The sequence below is a fragment of the Parasteatoda tepidariorum genome, chromosome 5 (assembly GCF_982258835.1).
Source record: "Parasteatoda tepidariorum strain Cologne lab strain chromosome 5, Ptep-v5.0, whole genome shotgun sequence".
In the NCBI taxonomy this organism is placed as follows: Eukaryota; Metazoa; Arthropoda; class Arachnida; order Araneae; family Theridiidae; genus Parasteatoda; species Parasteatoda tepidariorum.
The window spans coordinates 14,482,071-14,505,462 of NC_141759.1; the positions used below are offsets into that span (position 1 = coordinate 14,482,071).

Sequence of the window (23,392 nt, forward strand, 5' to 3'; positions counted from 1 at the left end):
TTATGGAGTCCAAACTTTGAGTCGCTCGCCTGACCAAAGTCTAAGGACCATATTTCCTAGAATGCGACTATGCTTCATATTTTGAGGGTCAGAAATCTTAATCCGTTGAAAAGAAAGTATGTTTATTCAGAGAAAATACGTTTCTGTATATAAAATTCTGTATATATATATATATATATATATATATATATATATATATATATATATACATATATAAGTACAAAATGAAGAATAAAACAGAGAAAAATTATAGACATATGAAAAAAAAAAGGGGGGGGGGAATAATAAGTAAAAAATAACAAACAACAGTTTATATATATATTAAAAAAAATGAATGAAATTTTATTTAAAAAACCGGAAAAAAAGATATAATCTTTTCTTCAGCCCACACGATTATATCCGCAAAACAGAGTGCTTTCTGATATTGTATCAATAAAGCCAAAGCAAAATATATTAATACAATAGTGTGAAGAGCACTCAAAATTTTTTTTAATAAAAATAACAATAAATAAAATAGATCACAAAAAGTAAAAATAACATGTAAAAACAGAAAATAAAATGAAATAAAAAGAAAAAACATTAAAAAGGGGCTATAAAGCGAGTAGCAAAATCAGATCAACTTACTTTCTTAACTTTCTTCGTGTTTTCTTGTATTTATATATATATATATATATATATATATATACATAATTATGTATATAAAAAATATTTTTCAAAGTTTTTTTAAAAAGTATTGTCATTTAGGTAAAATGGTCACTAAAGGTCCATAATGATGTTCTAGCTGACGTCACACTAGCGATAGGATCCAATTGCATTTTCCATTAAAATTTCAAGACAAGGTGGATTTCAGCTGAACATAAAAGACCTTGCAAGCCTAGATTTAAAGTTATTTTCAACTTGAGAGTAACTTTATTAAAGGGTTTTTTCAAGTCAACCTCGATTTGAGGTTTTCATATAGAAGGTTGTTTTCCAAAAGGTTTTGGATTAGGATAATGTGTGTAGCATAAAGATCTCGTTTTAAGGTTAGAATATTTACTCGTAAACTACATCACAAAACTTTTTAGGTTTACATTAAAAGGTTTTTGCTGAGTTAAAATAAACCTTATTTTGATATCTGGGTTTATATATTTTGAGAGTCAGAAATCTTAATCCGTTAAAGAAAAAGTATGCTAATTCAGAAAAAGTAAGTTTGTGTTAAATTTAGTAACTTTAAGTATCATCTTCGCTAATTAATTAGCATATTCCCCCCCCCCATCAAACCAGTTGAAGTCCTAGAACGTGATCAAACATTATTCAATTGTTAGATCAAATTTCCGATAAGATCAAATTAGAATATCCGAATTAGATCAAGTTAGGATATCCATTCAAATTATTAGATCCGGTTATTAGGTTATCCGAACTTTAGATCAAAAGTTATTCAGGTTATTTTTTTACGAACTGTATATTTTAAAACCTTTGTCAAAAATGTGGCAAAGTTAGTCATAGTAAATCTTAGATTGAATGTATAAATTAGATTTTTAGTCTATGATTCCTTTTAATTATTTTCCATGATAAAATTCGTAATTTAAAAGTTATCGTGATTTTTTTAATGTTAAACAGTATGAGATGTGCTATTTTCTAAATTGTAACATTTTCCCATTACAGTAGTGGATAGGTATTTAGTTGTAGTAAAACGACAGTTACAACTAAAGTTGTTTGCAGTTAATTAAATGAAAAGCTTAGGAAAGTGATTCTGCTCTCTCTAAAGTTTTAAACTTAAAAGATTAATACGCATTTCCTTGTACACCACACAAAATAATAAAAGGAACACCCAGAATAACTTTTGTTCTAATGATCGGATCTTCATGTTTTAGGACTCAATCCTAATGTTTCGAGGAGGTGACCTGAAATATGCCAATTAATATGCTGATGTAATTAATATCATTAATATGCTGAATATAATAATATATGATGAATATAATATATGATGAATATAATATATGCTGGATATGCTAATATAATTAATATATAATAATATATGCTGAATATAATATGTGCTGGATATGCTAATATAATGTAACGTAACAGTGTGTGACAACTGAGCTAAAAGCATCAATTCCTCGAGAGGTAATGCTAAAATGATGTTGCTTGAGAGACACACACGAGAAGTGATGTTCTTTTTTTTGTGTAGTTGAAAAGAGAGTTTTTTTCTAAGAAGAGATATTTCTTTGGGTAATATTTTGTGATTGTTCGTGTGAATGTTTAAATAAATTATTTGGTACAACTCACGTCTTATTTCTGGTTGTTGTGACACAACAATAATTAATATGCTGAATATAATAATATATGCTAATATAATTAATATGCTAATATAATTAATATAGGGAAATATACTGACAAAATCGGACACAAAACGTACTTTCTTTAATTAAACATACTTTTTTTCCTCCATAGTTTCTGATTTTTGACCGCCTATAAGTCCCGCAGTGACACGGTTCCCAGTGGAACACCGAAGTCAAGCCTCAGTGGCCTGCGATCAGTAAGCGGGTGGGTGACGACTTTGATCAGACTGCGTAGGGGCCGAGGGTGCACGGTATCGGTCCTCGTTAAACTATTCTACCGTGAAGTGCTCAACCTTGAAACGTAGATCGTAGGGCTACCAAAGCAGGGGAGCCATCTCCTCTGCTGAGGATCAAAATTGTGATGGCATGTCTTCGAATCATCTTCAGGGATGTTTCCCAGACCGTCGCCAATAGCCCATTGTGCAGCTCTAGTGTGACGTAAATAAAATACCTACCTAACCCCTATAATATTAATTTAATTTTTTGCGTGTTTCGCCATGTCACGAGATATTTTTAAACGAATGGAAAAAATTTTGCACACCCTTATAAAATTCGTATGTCCAAAATTAATTCCATAAAATGTTTTAGCAAATATTTATTATTTTTTATTTTATTTAATGATGGCTGAAAGAATTTTCAAATGTGAAGTATATAATTTTCACATCGTTTAAAAAAATTATTTTACACTGCAAAATACAAAACTCGAGCGAAATCGGTTGCCATAGTACAACAGAAATTGAATTATAAAAATGCTATATTCATTAAATCTGATTTTTCATAACCTATTCAATCAATTCCGCTCAAATTTTGCATTTCGCTATTTAAAATTACATCCTTGGAAATTCTGTAAAAATGTATACCTGCTCAATTAAATTTTTTTTCCACCTATAATTAAATAAAATATTAAAAATATTAAATATTTACTAAAAATAATAAGTAGCATGGGTTTATCTTTGAATAAATAAATTTTATAGTTGTGCACAAATTTTTTTAAATTCGCTTAAAAAGTTCTCGAGATATAAGCAAAATACGAAAAAAAAAAATTATATTAAGGGGACAAAACTTTTCCTCAAAAAACTATAAGCCGATTTAAAACAAATTTTGAATCTTATCGCATTAAATTACTTTAATAGTGAAAAATGAAATTGAAAATAAAAAAAAAGGTTTGTTTATTCTGAGAGAGCAAATTTTTGCTGTCAAATACTTAATTTTAAAAATCACCAACTGGTCAAATGTTTGAATGATAATGAATAGCAATTTCATTTCAATGGAATCATTCTAAAAATATTTAGCAAGTAATCTATTTTTAAAATAGAAAAAATAGATTCGGAAAAAAATTAAATTTCAACACCTTCCACTTAATTAAAGAAATACTTTCTTTGATTTTGAAACAAAAAATAAATATTTCAGCACCTCCTTGACGAGTCGCACAAATATACAGTATCCAACTAGTAGCCAATGCCATTCCAGTGATTCTTAAACTGTCGTAAAATGCCATTATCTTGAAGTTTTTCGTTGGCATAAAGTTTAAAGCTGTTGCAAAGGCGTAACAAAGTATAGACACAATCCATCCAACAAGAAGCCAAATCTATAAACAGAAATGAAATCATTTTTCAAAATACAATAATTATACTGTTTAATTCATGTAAAATGTTAAGCAATAGCGTGAAAAGGTTTTAAGACAAATTTTACCTCCAAGATTAATTTTACATGATAGTTTGCAAACATTATTGTGAATACGAATAGAATGAATCCAGTAAGGATAAGTTTTGACCTTTGAATCTGTGCAATTATTTGCGCCACCACCGGTCGAGAAATTTTACATTCAGTATTATATAGTTGATATCTGCAACAACTAATACTACGTGCTGTAACTGATACTAATGCTGACTATTAAAGGTTTTCAGGTAATTAAAAGTATCTGCGCCACCACCCAGTGACGAAATTTTACAGTCAGTATTATATAGTTGATGCCTGCAACAACTGATACTACGTGCTGTACTAATGCAGACCATTTCAGGTTTTCAGAAAAATTTATTTATTTGCGCCACTACCTTATGAAGGGATTTTGAATTCAGTATTATATGTATATGACGCCTGTGACAACTGATACTAATGCAGAATTTAAGGCTAAAGAGATTTGCTGATTAATCTTTTTCAATCAATTTGATCTGGGAATTTATATTAATTGCTACTAAAATTTAGCTCTATTTTCGATAAAATACTATGTTTTTTTTGGACAAACTATAACTATTTGCCTAACTGCAGATATATTATTAAAAATTACATGCTTCAGACATGTTTTTTCTTATACCATTTAAAATACGAATTCGATGACGTCACTACCATACATAATGATATTATTAACGATGATTTGACTTGTAATAACCTAATATAGGAAATTAAGGGTAAATAAATCATTAGATAAAATTAATTTTCGACCTATTATAACGCCTAGCTGGAAAATCGCCTTATTATGCATTGGTGTGCAAAACTTAGGCAACAAGTGCGTTTTTTGTCATAACTCTACAGGAAATCATCCGATTGACATGAAAGTTGAATATGATGCACATTATTTTGTACTTAAACGATGGTGAAAGAATAATGGCGCAGAAATGAATATAAAGTTTAAAGTAGGGTATGGAACAAAAAAAGGCTTTATTTGACATATAGTGGCGTTACACATGATTGCCTGAAGAAGCGTAAGTACAACTGGCAGATGTTCCCTAGTATGGGATATGCCCTCCCCTTACTGTAATTGTTGCTTGGCATCGTCTCTCCATGCTAAGCACCAGATTATCCAGGAGTTCTTGGGGTAAACGTCTCCATTCCTCATTTAACGCATCTTTCAGCTGATGGGTGTTACCAGGAGGATACTGTCGTGTCGCAAGACGTCTCACTAATGCATCCCACACATGCTCTATGGGATTTAGATCTGGAGAGTAAGCTGGCAAATCTATTCGTGTGATATCTTCACTTTCCAGTAGCTCTTGAACATTAGCAGTACGGTGTGGCCGGGCATTGTCATCCACAAAAATGAAGTCTGGTCCAATGGCCCCTCGGAACAGATGCACATGGGGTAGGATTACCTCATTGCAGTAGCGGTCTCCAGTTACAGAACCTCGGTCGAAGATCTGAAGCTCAGTCCACCCGTTCAACATAATGCCACCCCAGACGACAACTCCAAGACCACCGTAACGATCTCTTTCCGCGATGTTATTGGGATGAAATCGAGCTCCAACCTCTCTCCAGATCAACTGACGTTGAGAATCGCTTGTAGCACTAAAACGACTCTCATCTGTGAAGAGGACGCGACTTCATTGATGAGGTGTCCAGGTTTCGTGTTCTCTGCACCACTATAAACGGTGCCGCCGATGGCTACCTTTTAAAGGTATGCAGCGTTCAGGACGTCTAGCAAATAAGTCACCTTTGTGGAGGCGTCTGGCCATTGTAAATCTTGATACTTGTCGTCCTGTGGCTGTGCACAGTTGCTGAGATGTGGCGCTCGCTGACTGAAAACGGTTTCTTTTCGCCTAGAGGACAATGTAACGGTCATCTTTTGGTGTTGTTTTCCTTGAACGGCCACCACCAACCTTCCGAACAGCTGTACCAGTAGTTTTAAAGGCATTCCAAGCACGAGAAGCAACACTTTTGTTGATCCCGAACTCTTCGGCGACACTGGTCACACTACGCCCTTCCTCAAGCTTCCCAATCATTCTTCCTCGAGTAAAGTCGTCTAAATGATTTCTTGAAGACATGTTTCACAAAACAAATCACTTGCACTTGCAGCGGATGTCTTTAACTACGGTGCTCTTCATCCTTTTATCACAGCTTTGACCTGCGAGCGCCGACCCACAAGTTTTACGTACACTTACATCACCTACCACGCTTTATTTCTAAAATTTGCATACAAATAATCTTTCTACTGAATTACGTGCATATTATACTGCAATTTCATCGCTATCTAATACTTTGTTGGGGAGCTGTGTCCGAAAAACTACTTGTTACTTAAGATTTGCACATCAGTGTAAAATATATATCTAATCTTGCAGAAAACTTATTCTTTGGGATGTTGCACGCGAGCGAACCAGTTGTTTGAGGTAGTTTTAAAATAGACAATTAGGTCCACTTTGTCTTACACGTATTTACACACATTACATCCACCACGTTTTTACTTCGAGTTTCGTGCTTAAAAGTTTGGAATAGTGGATTTGTTTACATTGCATGCATACATTCAGGCTTATAGATAACTTTATATCATATAACAGTTCAAACTGAAATATCGCTTGAGTTTTTCGATATAAATGTTAAGTTCTATATCTGGTAAAATCAAGCTTCACTGATATCTAATTTTATTTATTCATATTTTTGATTTTTGCTTACATCGTCGAGGAAGAGTTTATATATATATATATATATATATATATATATATATATATATATATATATATATATATATATATATATATATATATATATATATATATATATATATATATATATATATATATATATATATATATATATATATAGTATAAGAAACTTAGAGAGAATCCTTAATAAAAAAAAACTATCCAAGAAAATTTTTTTTTATAACTTCCAAACAAATTTTAATTTAAAAGAAAAAATGTGTTACTTTTTCAAGTGAAAATAGCTTTTTCTTCACTTCAAATTTCAACTTTGAAGTAATATTTTAGTAGGGCTATTATTTTATCGAACTATTAACTTAATTCTAAATTTGTTTTTTGTACCATCCCACTTCCTCTAATTTTACCTTCACCCTTGTGCAAATTAATTGAAACAAACTCAATAAATTCAGAAAACTAAGAGAAAATGCTATTTTATTTAAATTCATACAAACTCAAAAATTTTTAGTGCATAATATGATCTCCACGACACTTTATTAACATTTGGACACGATTCGGCATGAATTCCACTAATTTTTTACTGTCATTTATAATATTTGTGCCCTTCTACCACGCACGAATTAACGCCGTGATTAGCTTCTTCATATTTGTACAGTCCATATTTAATAGGCGATTCTTGCATATGGCCCAGGGATTCTCAATTGGGTTGATATCCGGAGAGTTCTCTGTCCATTCCAATGTCTCAATTTGATTCTCAGATGTGAATTTCTTGACAATTTTGGACGTATGGCAAGGAGCTAAATCCTGTTGAAAAATCCCTGTTCCATCAGGGTATCGTTTCTTCAACTCTGGAACAACTTTTTTACCCAGAATAGTAATGTACTGCTCAGAACGCATCATACCGTCAATAGGCAGCAAAGGTCCAACCCCATTGTAACCGAAACAACCCCAAAACATCTTCTTTAAAAAACACGAAAAAAAAGTTTGTTTCAATTAATTTGCACAAGAGTGTACTGTCCTGCGTAACTCCAAGCTTTTAAAACTCATAGTTTTTGCGCAGCAAAATTAATTATAAAGTTATGTTTAACATCTAGAACAGTGGCATCAGTACTTACGATTTTATAATAGAAGAGTTGTGATAGAAGAAATTGAATGCGTACTCACCTTCGTTAGTTTCTGTTTTCCAAATTTAACGCATGTCCAACCTGCAAACATTCCAATTAAATTGGCGGGAAGGTGGTAAGGAGAGGATACGTAAACAGTTGACATGAATTTTTCGGCTAAACTGTAAGAGAGAATTGTTCATTTATCAATTCTATTTGCAAAATCAAGATAATATCATTTCTGTAAGTAACATAAGTATATGGAGTTAAATTAAATTTTATAAAATACTGCTAAATTAGTTATCGTAACTTAACCTAATATTTATACATTGTAGAGTACATCTTTAAAAGAAAACGATTTTAAAATCTAAAAATTTTTGAATTCATTTACTATTTTTTAATAATTAACTTGTATTTTCAGTATTTCTAAGGTATTTTAACAGGCAATTTAGATGGAAGAAAATAAATTACCGAATTCAGATATAAAATATCTCTAAAAAATTAAGTAATAACAAAAATTCTGAATTTTTAATTATAGTTTTGCAACTTAAAAAATTCATTTCAAAATAGTTCAAGCTAAATAATAACAGCTATACAGAATCTTCAGTAAAGAACGCAATCTACCAAAATGTATCATCATTAAATAATAATTCCTCACCAGTATTTCTTGTAACTTATTGTAAACAAAAATAACATGCCAAGTTTATTCATTTTCAGAGACAGCAGAGAACGCCTTATAAGTGAAACTTTAAATTGATGAATCGGATCGAAAGTCATTTATTGTCTTCATACTCTTATTGTTATCATAGCTACAATTAATTTAATTATATATTTAATAATATAATATTATTATAATATATAATTAAATTAGTATAAATTAGTATAATTATTAATAAGATTTTATATAATTCTCTTAGGTGGCTCCCAAATTTTGGCTGTATTTCTTTTCCGCCGGTGGCAACGTTTGCTTTGTTTTGTTTACGTTTTGAAAACACCATTCTGCCTTTTAATGATGTGTTTCTGATCTAATATATATAATTCTCTTACGTGGCTCCCAAATTTTGGCTGAAGTACTTTGTACAACTAAATAAGATTCTTTTCACAACACTTAAGTATTTACTTTATTTTCTTCATTTATAGAAAGAACAGTCGGCAAAGAATTCTGTAAGGTTAAAAAACATTTCGCTAAAAAAAGAACGAATTCTAAAAGAAATAAAAAAAAAACTTAAAGAATAAAAATGCTGTTGTCAGCCATAGCATTTTTTGAAAGTTAACTTAGCAACATAAATCATAATGATATAGAAGCGCAACTAGATCAAAATTAAGATACCTGAGCGCTTGACGTAACAAATCCTTCAATTCTATAAGTGTTTTATCGCCAAATGCCCAAATTAACAATTGTGTTTTTAAAAAAGATCTCTCTCCCTCTCCCCCTCTCTCTCTACTATTCAGACTACTATTTCATATTGCTTTACAACACATGGCTTTAACACTCTGGTGGGAAAGACTTTAAAACAAAACTTACAACAGTTACTTTTCTCAACAACTGAAATTTAGAATAATGTGATTAAGAAAAATATGTGAACTGTTTGCAATTTCAAATTAATATTGATATGTACAGGTTTAGAATTTTCTACAGTGAAAAGTTTTCGGAATTTTAGTATTCAAAAAAGTATACAAAAGCTAGACGTTAAGAACGTATCCAATGAGCGAGCAAAGCAAGCATTTGATTGCGAAGCAATCCGAAATGAACTGCGAAAGCAGTTCCGGGGGTTGGTGAGCGCCAGTGAGCAGGGAGCAAAGCCTCCTAGTTGTAATTAATTTTAAAATTAATTTCATAATTTTAATTATAATTAATTTGTAATTAATTTCATGTTTATAATTGCAATTATATTATAATTAATACATAATTATAATTACAATAAATACATAATTATAATTATAATTAATACATAATTATAATTATAATAAATACATAATTATAATTATAATTAATACATAATATAATATATAATCAAATATTTTAATGATGGCATTTGAGCTAGCCTCTGTAGTGTATCTACCACTACAAAAATATAATTCTAATTCATTAGTATATAAGACATGGTAACTTGATTCTATCTCGAGGTAACTTTTGATAGATGAAAGTTGACATTGTCTAAAGGTCTTTCCCACGTGACTTTCATACGTGATGTGAACACGCTTTCCTTGGCAGAAACACATTCTACGATCAGAACACGCTTACCTTGGCAGAAACACCTACTACGATTTGAACACGCCTACTTCAAAGGATGGTCCTCATTGAGCAGTTGACTTGCTACTTGTGACTGTGACATTGTCTTTTTCACGTTGTTGCTTCTCAGGCTCTCTCACACACAACGTACAACGTATACACTCTACTGCTAAAGGCAACAAAGGAGTGACCACAACCCCGAACTTAATACAGCTCTCACGATCAGCACTCATAAAGTACGGTGATCTTAATACAACTCTCCCGGCTTCTCACAAAATAGCAATGAATCAGTTGTGGTATCCCTTCATCGAATTCTATCACAGATATAATTCTGGTGAGGGAGTACTGCAATGTATCTCTCACTACAAAAATGTAATTCCAATTTACTAGTATGTAAGACATGTTAATTTGATTCTATGGTGGGGTACCTTTTCATAGATGAAGGTTGACATTGTCGGAAACAGCACTTTCCTCAGCTCTAATAAAAAAAATTATTGCAATTCTGTAAGGATTTTTTTTTTCGTTATGACAGGTGTTCTAATTAATCAACGTGACAGGTGGACAACAGAATTAGTATTTCGAAGGTTATCTGAAGCTTCGAGTTCATTTTGCTTATAATTTTGTTTAAAACGTATTATAATGAATCTAAAAAATTTAAAACCCCAGGTAATAGAAATAAAATGTTTTGTACTGAAGGGACAAATTAATGGAGAAATTTTACTAATTTATCGAGGATAAACGCAAAAAAAAAAAAAAAAAAAACTGTCAGTATTATTGATCTCAGTGGATATTAATTTTGGTAATATTTACAAATTTTTTTTTAAAATTTTATAGCTGTCGTTGAGCAGCCGACCCAATTTTTGGGTTTTCGACTAATGTTCAACTCCATAGCCTTATAATTTTGCACCCAATCCAGAACACCAGGGAACTCCTGGATCAAGTATTGGGGGAAAGTTGCCTTCGTGGAGGACCTTTTGATGGAACTAACCCGCATTTGCGCTACATGGAGAGGAAGACCCCGAGAACCTCCCACGGTTAGTCTGACGGCGAAGGGATTCTAACACGTGATCCGTCTAGCACTGAGGATATTTCACGTCAGCACTGTGATTGATGCAATCCGGATGCGGATTCATATCTACCAGACATCGCTGAGATTCGAACCTGGTTCACCTCATTGGAAAGCGAACGCTTTATCCCTTGGGTCTTCGCGGGTCTAATATTTACTAATTGAAAAAAAAGCAACCTATAAGCTATGTAATAATAGGTAAAATTAATAGAAAAATGGTAATAATTCTTCTAAGAAATCATAAAAAATTGGCAAGTTAATAGTGATGCTTTATTAATTTTGGCAATAGGTGGGTACTAATTGTGATAAAAATATCTGGGTACCAAAAATCAAAATTAATAAAAAAAATTATAAAGTTATGAGGAGAGTAAAATTGATAAAGTAACGAGAAACCGTGGAAAGCAGCCATATTTCTCTTGAATCCAATGATTCGCAATTTTGGTAGTAGGTACTACAGGCATTCTGGAAATTAATGCAGCTTTAAAATTTACAAAATATGCTAAATATAAGCAAGTATTAATATTGATCCCACTGAATATTAATTTTGATAATATTTACTAATTGAAGTTAAACAATAAACTATGTAATAATAAGCAAAGTAAATGGGAAAATGGTAATAATTCGCCTAGAAAAACATAAAAAATTGGCAAGTTAATAGTGATCTCAATGACGCTTTATTAATTTTGGTAATAGGTACTAATTGTTATAAAAATAGCTGTGTACAAAAAAGCAAAATTAATAAAGGAAATTATGAAGTTGATAAAGTAATGAGGAACCGTAGAAAGTCACCATACTACATATTATTAACACCAATGATGTTTAATTTTGGTTTTAGGTACTACAAGCATTTTGGAAATTAATGTAGTTTTAGAATGTACTAAATATGCCCTTATATAGGTACAAAGTATTGTATCAGTACATTTTGTGTCTATTATCTGCATTGTGTCTATTATCTATTACAGCTGCATCTTTTATATGTTACATACTGAAGAAATAGGCTTTCACGGCTACTGATAGATAAAAATACAAGAGGAAGTAACTTAAATGTTAAATATCATCGGTTGTTATAGCAACAGCATTATGTCAGATGATACCGAATACTGTAAATCATTATTTTGATGGAATAAAGGATGAAGTACGTGTTTTGCTTCTTATAATAACGTAAAATCAAGGAGAAAGGCAATAAATAATAATAATAAACATTGGTATTATTTCAGTTTTAATACTTGTGTACGTATTGTCTTACAGTTTTGTGCATAATTTTGTAGTGTTCAGTATTGATTAATTGATACTTTTTTTTCGCCCCATATGAAGAACGAGAATTCAGCTAGTAAGCAATAAAATACTAAAAAAAGAAAAGTAAAGAATTGCAGTTAAAGTAAAATTGCATAATTTAAATATATATCTATACATCTATACATCTATACATCTATACATAATAATAAAAGCGGCTGTGTGTGTGTGTGTGTGTGTGTCTGTAATCACAATATATCGCCCCAGAAGCCTCGCCCAGGCACGAAACTCGGCACATAATTGGGTTTTGACATAATGAAGAAGTATTTTTTTTCTTTTGCAAAAATTTGGATTAGTTTTTTAGTTATCAGTCATTTTGTAAGAAAATCTATGCTTTTTCGTCTTCAAAGAGCCATATTCAAAAAAATATTAAAAAATGCATATACTTTTCTCCACTCTTATAAATGCATGCTAATGCGAACCTTACAATTGAAATATTAATTTTCGACAACTTAAACCAATAATATACGAAGGAATTAATAATTTAGTTGTAAGGTTCGCATTAGTTTACATTTATCAAAGTGGTGAAAAGTTTAACTTTTGTGTTAAAAATGTGGCAAACGTAAATAGAACGCTTCGCTTTGATATATTTGTCGCTGTTCATAATTGATATAATCAGTTTTTCTTCGTCTTTCCACGCTCTATTTTTTTTTCTTAAGCGAAGACGATAATTTTTGTAGCGATATAGAAATAGAAATTGATACCATAAAAAATTATATAGAAATAGAAATTGATACCATAAAAAATTAATTCGTCTTCGTGTTCTTTTCATGTATTTAGCATTTTAGTTTTTTTTTTCTTAAGTCGTGTAGCGTTACACTTACCTTGGATCTCTTTGGTTTTTCTATTCTTTATTTTAACAGTTTTTATTAAATGTAATTAGTTATTTTCAGAAAGTTTCAGTTTGCAGGTAAGCACTTAGATTTTAATATTGAAGTTTCATGATTTGCTTTCATAGTAATTGTTGTTCTAAAGTATTCGTTGACTTCTTAAAAACCCGATTACTGACATGGCAGAACCGACTTCCAAAAAACTTTGTATTTTGTCAAAGAAAAAGATATTAAGAGATTCTCAAAGAAGAAGAAGGGCCCAAGAAACGTCTGTGGAACGTCAAAGAAGGATGGAACATGACCGAATTTCGACAAGCAATTCTAGAGCCCAAGAAGTATCAGAGACGTCAAAGAAGATTAGAAGAGGTTTTCAGCTATTGACCAATGATGATTTCGAAAGTAACTTTTGGGGTAGACTATACTTGAGGGTGCCCTCGCCAAGTTGCGATCGCGATTGACCGCCAAGCTGGGCGATGTTGAAAACCAATCGTGATTCTGATTAGTTTAGAATTTAGCATTGTTTTTAAATGAATTTTTAAATGTAATTTCAGAGATCCGTTAGTTCTACTTTGGATACCGGCTGGTAAGGTTATTTTTGCTTCTGGTACTAAAAATGAATACTGTCAATAAGATAAATCTAAAGTTTCTGTACGATTTGAATAACAATGAAAAAAAACAGTGATTGACTGGTGTCTGAAAGACGGTTTAATTAGTAATAGATATAAATGTCCTGTTTGTGGGTTACCACGGCGTTCCGGGCAAACAAGTATGGCGCCAAACATAAGTCGCCAGTTTCGCCAAGGGACACCCTCAAGTATATTTTTCCTGTTATATTATAGGTTAGGTTACCATAGATCTTAGGTTACATAGCAAAGTTACATCTTCAAACATCCTCAAGAGCTATAACACATCTGCAGCAGAACTGGATATGAAGACAAAATTGCAGGACAGGAACACTTTAATTGTCCACTAATCTTTAGATTTCCTGCTATGTTTTAAAAAACTTTATTTGTGAAAACCTTTAGCGTGGCGGACAGCTGGCCGCCTTAAGCGGCTAGTATTAAATATATTCTTTCTTATTAAAGTAAATCCACTCTGACCAATTTCGTCGATCTGAAGTATATTTCTTGCCACAAAACTCGGCACTTTCAGCCAAAAACGCTTTATCTGTTTCCCCCCTCTTTTGTATCACCGATTTCTTCAAATTGGTCACCCTTTTAAAAAAAAATACTGAAAATCAAGAGTAATGTAAAAAAAAAGGTTAAAATGAAATAAATGAATATAAAGAAAACAAGCTTTCAGAAACGCAAACAAACGATTCACAAAGCAACCAAATTAACACACACAATAAAAGTTTCTAACGTTAAAAGTTAAAACATTTTAGAAACGTTTTGCCAAACGTTATGCAAAATCTATATTTGGAGGAATGAGTTATTTTTTTACGTTAATTTTCCCGCAAATGTTATGAAGCGTTTGCGTTATCAGATAACAATAACTTTATGCAAAAGCTCTCTAATATATAGCAAGTAACCAGTAACTCTCAGAATTTCCTGCTTTTATGTCACAACCTTTATCTAAAAATATCAATGAAATTTTTGACTTACTGGGTATATCTTAGTGAATTATAGGATGCAAATGGAAATTGGTGTTCGAGTGAAAGATAAAAGAAATAAACACTTGGTCCAAAGTAAAATAGCAAGCCCAAAAATATTCCAGTCTTGGGGTACCTACAAAGGATAATGCATTTATTTAATAAGAAAAACAATTTAAGCAAATGAAAGCAAAAATATATCGGGTCGGAAAGCAAAGGAAGAGACATTACATGACACCTGTTGGGTTGAAATAGATATTGCACTAAAGATTAAAAGAATAAATTATCTTTATTACTGCAAGAAATTTTGTAAGTTATTCTAAAATGAGTTGCGATACATTTTTTCATCTTGATGATTTACTAGCATCAGCAGTTTAACGTCACTGTTTGCTGATTTAAAATCCTCGCAGTCAATCTTCCCAGGGCGAAATTGTCAATCGCAGAAGCAGATAGGCATCTAATTTCCGCTTCTGCGAACTAATTAGAGGAGTAAATTTTTATTTACTCCTACAGAAAAAATTGGCTTTCTTTTTTTTTCTTTTTTAAAAATTGCTGCATATCTTGCAGCAATGAATAACGAATTCTGCAGAAATGTACCCTTTTACTCAATCCAGAGAAAGTTTTTTTCTCGTTCCTCCTCCTTTTTATAGGAGAATAAGAATAAAATAAAAAAATTACGGCTACCCCATACAGTTGTGAAAATAAGTTATGGTAACATCTTGCTAAGCTTTTCCGAAAAAAAAAATGCACGAGCTTAAATTCCTTTAACTTGAAAAAAAAACTGCAATTTTAAAATATCTGAACCATTTCGCCATAAAAATTAATCTGGCCTTTAGAACGGATGGACAGGCTATAATATTTTTAAAAAAAAAGAAATTATTAGTCCAGTTATAACATATTTTTATTTTGAGAAAAACCTTAAAATTCAATTGCATTAGGATACTGAGTGCAGCATACAAAGACGTTATTTAAATAACCTTTGTTCTGAAGCTCAAATTTTCCTGAAGTACCTTCCAATCTTAAAAGTTAAAAAGATGATATGCTATTAATTAATCTTAATTATTAACTATGTTAAGGACATTGATATAACAACATATTTCCTCTAAATAAACATAATTTGTTTTCGATAGAGGTGACTCAAAATATAGGGGGGGTGGAGCTGCAATTTGGAACATATGGTCGCAATTTCAATGGTTAAGTCAAGAAGACGAGAGAAAGTTTGTCAAATTGAGAATATTTTGTACACAATTATTAAATTCGTTTATTTAAATATAATTCATTGTAAAAGAACAATTTTTGGATAATATTTTATTATTTTTTTCACAGGGTTTAAAAAAAATAGAATTGTAAAGTACAAAATTTTTTACATAATTTTAAATGACAGAACAAAAAATTCGATCGAAACCGGTTAGTATTTTTTTTAAAGAAAGTAAAATGTTATCACCCTTAAGCTCAATTTTTAAAACATTATTGTGAATTATTATAATTTTAAAATATTGGTGCAAAGTCTATGAACTAAAGCAAAATAAAATAAATTTGTTTCTTTACTGTAGTGGCTGAAAATAGACTCACGACCGAAAAGGCTTAAATATTAGTTTGTGACCCATAATAAATGCATTTTTTGCCTTTTTTTAAAAAGGAACTATAAATATATATACTAAGGGAGGTGATTACGGAACACCCCGTTTACTTCATCCATTCAAAATTAAATTGATTGACATTGAAACTTCTAAACTCATGTTAATAAATAAATTAAAAGAAGTGAATAAATACCTGTAAGTAACAATCATTAAAGGGAGGGAGATAATCAAATGCTGCATCGTATTAGCTATATACCACGTATGCGCCATGCACTGAAATAAAAATTAAAGTTTCTTACTTTAACGTCAATAAGAAAAGGACATTTTTAAGAACCACATTTTCAATAAATTACACGCACTTTATTGGGAAGGGACAAAAACGGGTTTTTTTCGAAATCACTCTTTTACTTTGACTGATGAGACTGGGATAACATGGCTGGCAGGGATTTGTCGATCTTATCGGTCAATATTGCTATTAAATAGCAATGTCAGATTTTTAAATATGCACATTTAAGCATACAATTCTAAGCTGCTAAGTTTTGAAATATTAGTAATTAATTCTAAATCTTATTAATTAATTAATAACGCTACGAAATCATTCTCAAAACTGAAAGACGTTACGACACAATTAATAAAATAAAATAAATATATTTTTATTCGTTATCATTTTTCCCTTCCTAGTGCCTATACGTTGTTAGATTAAGCAACTGAGGCATTTAGGTGTTCATATCATCAAAATTAAAACTAACTGAATTCAGTATAATTTAAAATGATGGTGTTGTTTAAGGACAGTAACACTTGCAGGTTCTTTTTTCAAATTTCCATCATGTGAAATTGATTTTACACTAAATTGTTTCCGTGGCGGAAATCAAATGTATTATTACACATACTTATGCCGCATCACAAATAAAAAACATAAAATAAAAAATAAAGAAATAGTAGTAGTGACATCGTTCAAAAACCGCTCCGCTATCTCCAAAAACGTTCTCGTCCTCCCCATCAATTTTAATTCTTTTGTTTTTGTTGCTATATCGTGGCGCCCTCTAGAGGCGGAAAACCTTACAAGGAGCAATTTTTAAGATTGTCGAAGTTTACGACAAACGAACAACATTCTCCGGTACCAATCCCTCTCGAGGATCAGAACTAAGACACCTCTTTCCACAGTATCTATATTAAAACTGCACATAATTAGTGCAGTTTTAAGAGTTACCAAATATACTGATATAATACTTCGTACTTAATTAGCATAATTGGCGTCAATTGCCATTACACCCCTAGTGCCAATTATATCAAAAGTAGTTAAGCATCGTTGGCGCCAATACGTTACGCATATTTGAAATGTTCAACACCTGTCACAGTCACATGCCATTATCGGAGAGCAACATTTATCATACCCGAATTGGAGCGTATAAAATGAACGAAAAGGACTTGAAGCGCCATCTCTTAAAACATTTTTGTACAAAAACTAGGATTTCATGGATTGAAACTTGTAACTTATCAAAAAGTATGTGCTTCAATATTTTATTACCCATCGGTAAAATCGGTCTTCGTTTGGATTTGATGGCGTCCTCACTTTTCAACTGTGTTCAAGAGTAATAGTAAACAGTGCGCATGCGTCGTTATTGCATGCATTGCTATGGCGACCGCTGCTGCTTTTTTATTTTCACTAGCAGGCATTTTTAATGCATTTACATAATAATTATTGAAAGTATTTTTATATTATTTTTGTTATTAGCGTACCTGCTTGAATGTGATTTCATTATAAATATGAATGCTGAAGAAGGAAAAGTATTTTGTGACGTCTTGAAACACGTACAATAGGCAGGAGATATGAAAATCAATCATCAATTGAGACAGTTTTTGCAACTCATGATTTGAAATGTTGTGGCTTTTAATGGAGTCCACCCAGAAAGAAAAAGCATTTGACCAGTGGGCAACCAGAGATCGTTATAAGAAGATCACAACTTTTTTGTGGATTTTGAACTTTTACTGTTTCCTTGTAATGAAGTTTTGAAAGCCGAGAGTCTCACTTAAGATTCAATGCAAATACAGCATTGGATATCACAGGGATTATCCACTGTGAAGTCATAAAATAATACACGTCTATAAGATTAACGGACAAGTTGACAGGACTGCATAAATTATATTGTAAGTAAGATTCAAAAAATAATTATGCTTTTTATGTTGACAGAAAAGTGTTGGTTTTTACTCAGTTTCTCAAATGAAACCTAGATGGGAAAGTAGATGGTAGTTTCTGATTTAAAATCATATTTAGCAGCCCTTTCATTAACGCTCACATACATAACTGTTTTCATACTTGACCAGTGATTTTTAAAACAGGAATAGATCATGGCGTTTACTTACCATTTCTGTCATAAAACTGTAATTTTGAATGTAGAGTAAATTTTTCCAACCATTTTGGTAATAGTTTTCATGTTCATGCGCCCAAGATGAGTTCCAAACTGGACCCGAACTGATTAATGGACACACGAAGTAAAGTGACGTCACAAAAAGTACTGGAGGAGTTAATCTGAAAAAAAAATGAAAAAAATCAAGGAATGCATTTTTAAAAATTTAAAAATTTTAAAAAAGCACTGGAGGAGTTAATCTGAAAAAAAATCAAGGAATACATTTTTAAAAGGGGATAAAAAGAAAATGTATGAGTAAATTAGAGCCCAAGCCACAATTTATATCGTTAGCACTGGACCCGAACTAATTAATGGACACACGAAGTAAAGTGAGGTCACAAAAAAAGACTGAGAGAGTTAATCTGAAAAAGAAAAACAAAGGTATGCACTTTTGATAAATTTTGTATGTGGATGAAAAGAGAGGGAATGTATGAGTAAATTAGAACCTTAGACACAATTAATATCAACAGCACACCTATTCATTCTAAGAAGATTAAAACTATAACAATAAGATTCAGTATTTCTTAAATCTGAAAAGTACTATTCAAATAAAATAAAAGAGAAAATAGTTCCAAATCAGACCCAAACTAATTATTCGTAAGGTCAAATAAGGATACTTTATAAGGTGGCACTTAACGTGGGAAATGAAGGAATTTAAAGTATCTCAGTTGCTTTATTTTATTAGATTAAGCAAAGCACATATTTAGTTGCTCATTCTATCAAAATAAGGATGAACTGTATTCAGTATAATCTCGCATAATGCTGTTGCTCGTGGCAAATCATCATATTTAAAATTGACCACGATCAAGCTTCTATACTTATGTCTTTGAGGGGCAGTAAGAAATCAATAATAAAAATGTACATGCATCATGATGCAACTGTGAGCAGGAATGTACTCTAAAAATACTTTGTACTTGCATAAGTTTATATTTGGTACCTATTAAAATTGTCCCAATTACCATAATGGTAATAGTGCCTATTACCAAAGTTAAGCATCCTTTGTGTTAATAATAGTGTGATAATTTTTATGGTTCCCCGTATCGAATAAGTACATTTTCTCAATTATTTTGCTTTTTAGTTCACAGATTATTATTTTTATTTTTTAATAAATACCAATTACCGGAATTCATTGTTTTTGTTGCTTATCCTCTTCTGACCTGACAAAGTCAGACCAGATCTATGAACCCGTTGACCTGAAGAAAATCAAATACCAAAAGAGGAGTAGAGTAAATGTCTTCCCAGAGAAGACAGTTCAGGATGTGATCGGCGGAAGCCCGGTGTAGATGGTGGCATTTAGGGCAGATGGGGTGGATTTTAGTTCCTTCGGAAAATAGAAAACCTTTAAGTTGGCCGGTAGCTAGGCGGGAGATGGTGGTGCAGACTCTCCTTTCAAAGGGAAGGGTCAAAGAAGCTCCAGGCTTATTTCCCTTGTACCAATGGTGGGTGGGGGGAATCAACCAGTCTCTGAGAAGCTGGGATTTCTTCAGGGAGTAAAGTTCAAGATATGTAAGATCAGAAGAGGTAGGGTGCGGTTGGCTGCAACCCTCTTTAGCTAAGCTGTCCGCTAAATCATTACCATAGAGACCGACGTGAGAAGGAACCCCCTGCAGGTGAATATTATGTTGGAGGGACAAGAGTTTTAGATTGTTTACGATGGAAATACTGGTCTTGTCGCCAATTTGGGTCCGGTTGTTGAGATGTTGCAGGGAGCTGCGGCTATCAGAGAATATCCAAAGGTCTTTAAAATAAAGGTCATTTTGCATAACAAATTCCAGACCCCTGTTGATAGCCAGAAGTTCACTTCTGTAAACGGAGCAGAAGTCGCTGGCAGAGAGAAAATTTTTCATCAGCAGGAGTCTCGATGTAGAATTCCGCTACCAGCATGACTATCGATTTTGCTGCCGTCAGTGAAAATTTTTGCGTCTTGTTTTAGAATAGAGGGAATAATTTCGAGAGCCAGTTGCTTTAGATGGTCGGGCAGGAATTCCTTCTTATTGACAGGAGCAGGAAGGGTAAAATGGAGGAAAACTTCTGGAAGATCTTCAGAAGGGTTCAAAGAACTGTGAAGGGTGTGTGGCTCTACATTATCGACAAGGAGGTTTTGAAAAACTATTTGGCTAAATGGACTGTTTTTCCTGAGCCTTTGGGAGAATTCATTAAATATCATTAACATCATTGAAATATCATTTGCCGATATTTTACGTACACCATAAAAAATTATTTTTATTTTTATAACCGTCGTTGAACAGCAGAAACAATTTTATGGGTTTAAAACTACTAATGTTCAACTCCGTAGCCTTGTCATTTTGAACCCAATTCAGAATACAAGGGAACTCCTGGATCGAGTATTGAGAGAAATTTGCCTTCGTGGAGGATTTTTTGATGGAGCTAACCCGCATTTGCGTTACATGGAGAGGAAGACCACGAGAACCTCCCACAGTTAGCCTGACGGAAGGGGGACTGTAACCCATGATCCGTCTGCCACTGAGGATATTTCACGTCAGCACTGTGGTCGGTGCAAGATGGATGCGGAATTCGTATCGACTGGAATTCGAACCCGGTTCGCCGCATTGGTAGGCGAACGCTCTATCCCCTGATCCATTGCGGCTCCCTTAGCAATCTTGTAAAATTTCTAGATTAATTTTGCCTTTAAATACATAGCTTATTATTTTACCGATCAGGTATAAAAAAAAAGCTTTTTTAGAAATAGCAAAAAATACACCAGCAAAACAATTGACCATATACGATATTTCTAACAGAAGTTAAAAATTCTTTTTCTATTAATTATAAAAGTTTTTTTTTCTATTAAACTTCATATTTTAAAATTATCAAAAAGCTATTTGTTAATTAATTAATATGTTATTTTCGTTAAAACTTATTTTACTAATAACTTCATCTAATAATGTTTTTGATATAATTTAAAAAAAATTGAATTTATTCAAATTTTGTTTAATTTTTTAAATTGTTTCATATTTGTTACATATTCTTGTGGAGCATAATTATAAGGAATGTATCTCATTTAAGAACTTATTTTAGTTTAAAAAAAACACGTTTACATTTTAGCTCAGCATAGAAAACAGTACTATAATCCCTGTGGCAGGATTTTTTCAAGCTATCTGTGACAAAACTCTCTAGTACTAATATTTTTCTGAAAGATACTTTTAATAGTGACAAACATATTACTAATTTAAAATATAGGAAATGCTGTGTTTACTGAAAAAAACCCCATTTAATTTATTTTAATTAAACATATAATAATTTTTCATTCTAATACTATGGGTGATATTCTCGCATTTTGTTGGGGACACACCTTTTTCCCTTCGCATTTCGTAAATAATCACCACAATACAAAAAATAATTAAAAATCATGAAATCCGCAGTAGTAACTGCCGAAAAATAGCTCGACGACGAAATTACGTGAATCTAACTCTAAAAATGCGTTTTTCGTTTCGATATCAAGTTGTTGTAATAAATAATATCGTATAAAAAATATCGGATTTAAAAACTATGGAGAAATCAATAGCAATAACTGCTAAAAATCACCTTAAAAAGTAAATACTTCAATGCACGATTCGAATTTTCCATATTGCTTAAAATATATCGGGATATTTAAGATCCACGTAAAAATCAATCGAAACATTACATCGATTTACGACGTAAATTGAACGCATCAAAAAGTGATTATCTAAATGCATGATTCAAATGTTACGTGTAAATTTCTGTAGAAAAAAAAAGTTATCTTTTTTTTTTAAACTTTTCAAAAGAAAAATCTTTCTGCGTTCAACGACTACACCGCCGTGTCGCTGCGATTCAGCCACTATAACATTTTACAGGAACCTTAGTTTTTTTCAGGTACAGGGAATTTTTCAAACCGTATGCAAAAAAAAAGATTACAGACTCGTCAAAAACTCAAAAAATTAAATTAAATTTGAGAAAAAAAATGATTCAATGATTACAAATAATAAAAATAATCTTCCCTATTTGTAATTTTCCGATTTTTTTAAAAAAACTTTTTGAACCAGTTTTTACAGTCCATTTTTTCCACGTATGATCTAAATCACATTTAAGAAAAATATGAAATTTTCAAGAGAAAAGACCAGATGATTTTAATAATTAAAAGTTGAAATCTTTGTCCTATTTATCTAGTCATTTTAAATTACTATTTCATAACCAATATTCTCTGTGAGTAAATTTATGACATGAACAAAATAAATCCAAAGAAAGCTATTGAAATTATATACATACAGTGAAACCTCGTTATAGTGAACCTGCAAGGAACAGAAATTTCGGTTCACTGTACACTATATTCTTACTGCAATCAATTGTAGCTAATTTTTCCGAACTGCTCCCTTTTATGAAACATTATTTAAATAAATGACCCATAAAAAGAAGTACAAAAAATGGTTAAAAAACAATATGTAGTCAGAAAAAATGTGTTAACTTTTAATTTTTTGTTACTCTTCGTCTTGTGCACAAAAGAAGAAGCTGAGATAGAAGAAGCAAACAAGAAAAAATAATTATGGCTACACTCCACTTAATAGATGGTTTTAAAAATCGGTATGTGTATTTTATGTAGAAATTTCAAAATGACCAAAAAATG

General features: G+C 31.7%; 1 protein-coding gene across 1 annotated transcript in view; it reads right to left on the reverse strand.

The window, feature by feature from the left end:
- LOC122272635 (nose resistant to fluoxetine protein 6) overlaps positions 1-23,392 on the reverse strand; it is a 70,994-nt gene that overhangs the window by 10,214 nt on the left and 37,388 nt on the right. The window contains exons 9-13 of the mRNA XM_087163427.1: positions 18,749-18,914; positions 16,578-16,657; positions 14,818-14,940; positions 7,853-7,973; positions 3,735-3,909 (exon numbers count right to left, since the gene is read on the reverse strand). Coding sequence (XP_087019553.1) covers positions 3,735-3,909; positions 7,853-7,973; positions 14,818-14,940; positions 16,578-16,657; positions 18,749-18,914 — 665 coding nt within the window. The remainder of the gene's footprint in view (positions 1-3,734; positions 3,910-7,852; positions 7,974-14,817; positions 14,941-16,577; positions 16,658-18,748; positions 18,915-23,392) is intronic.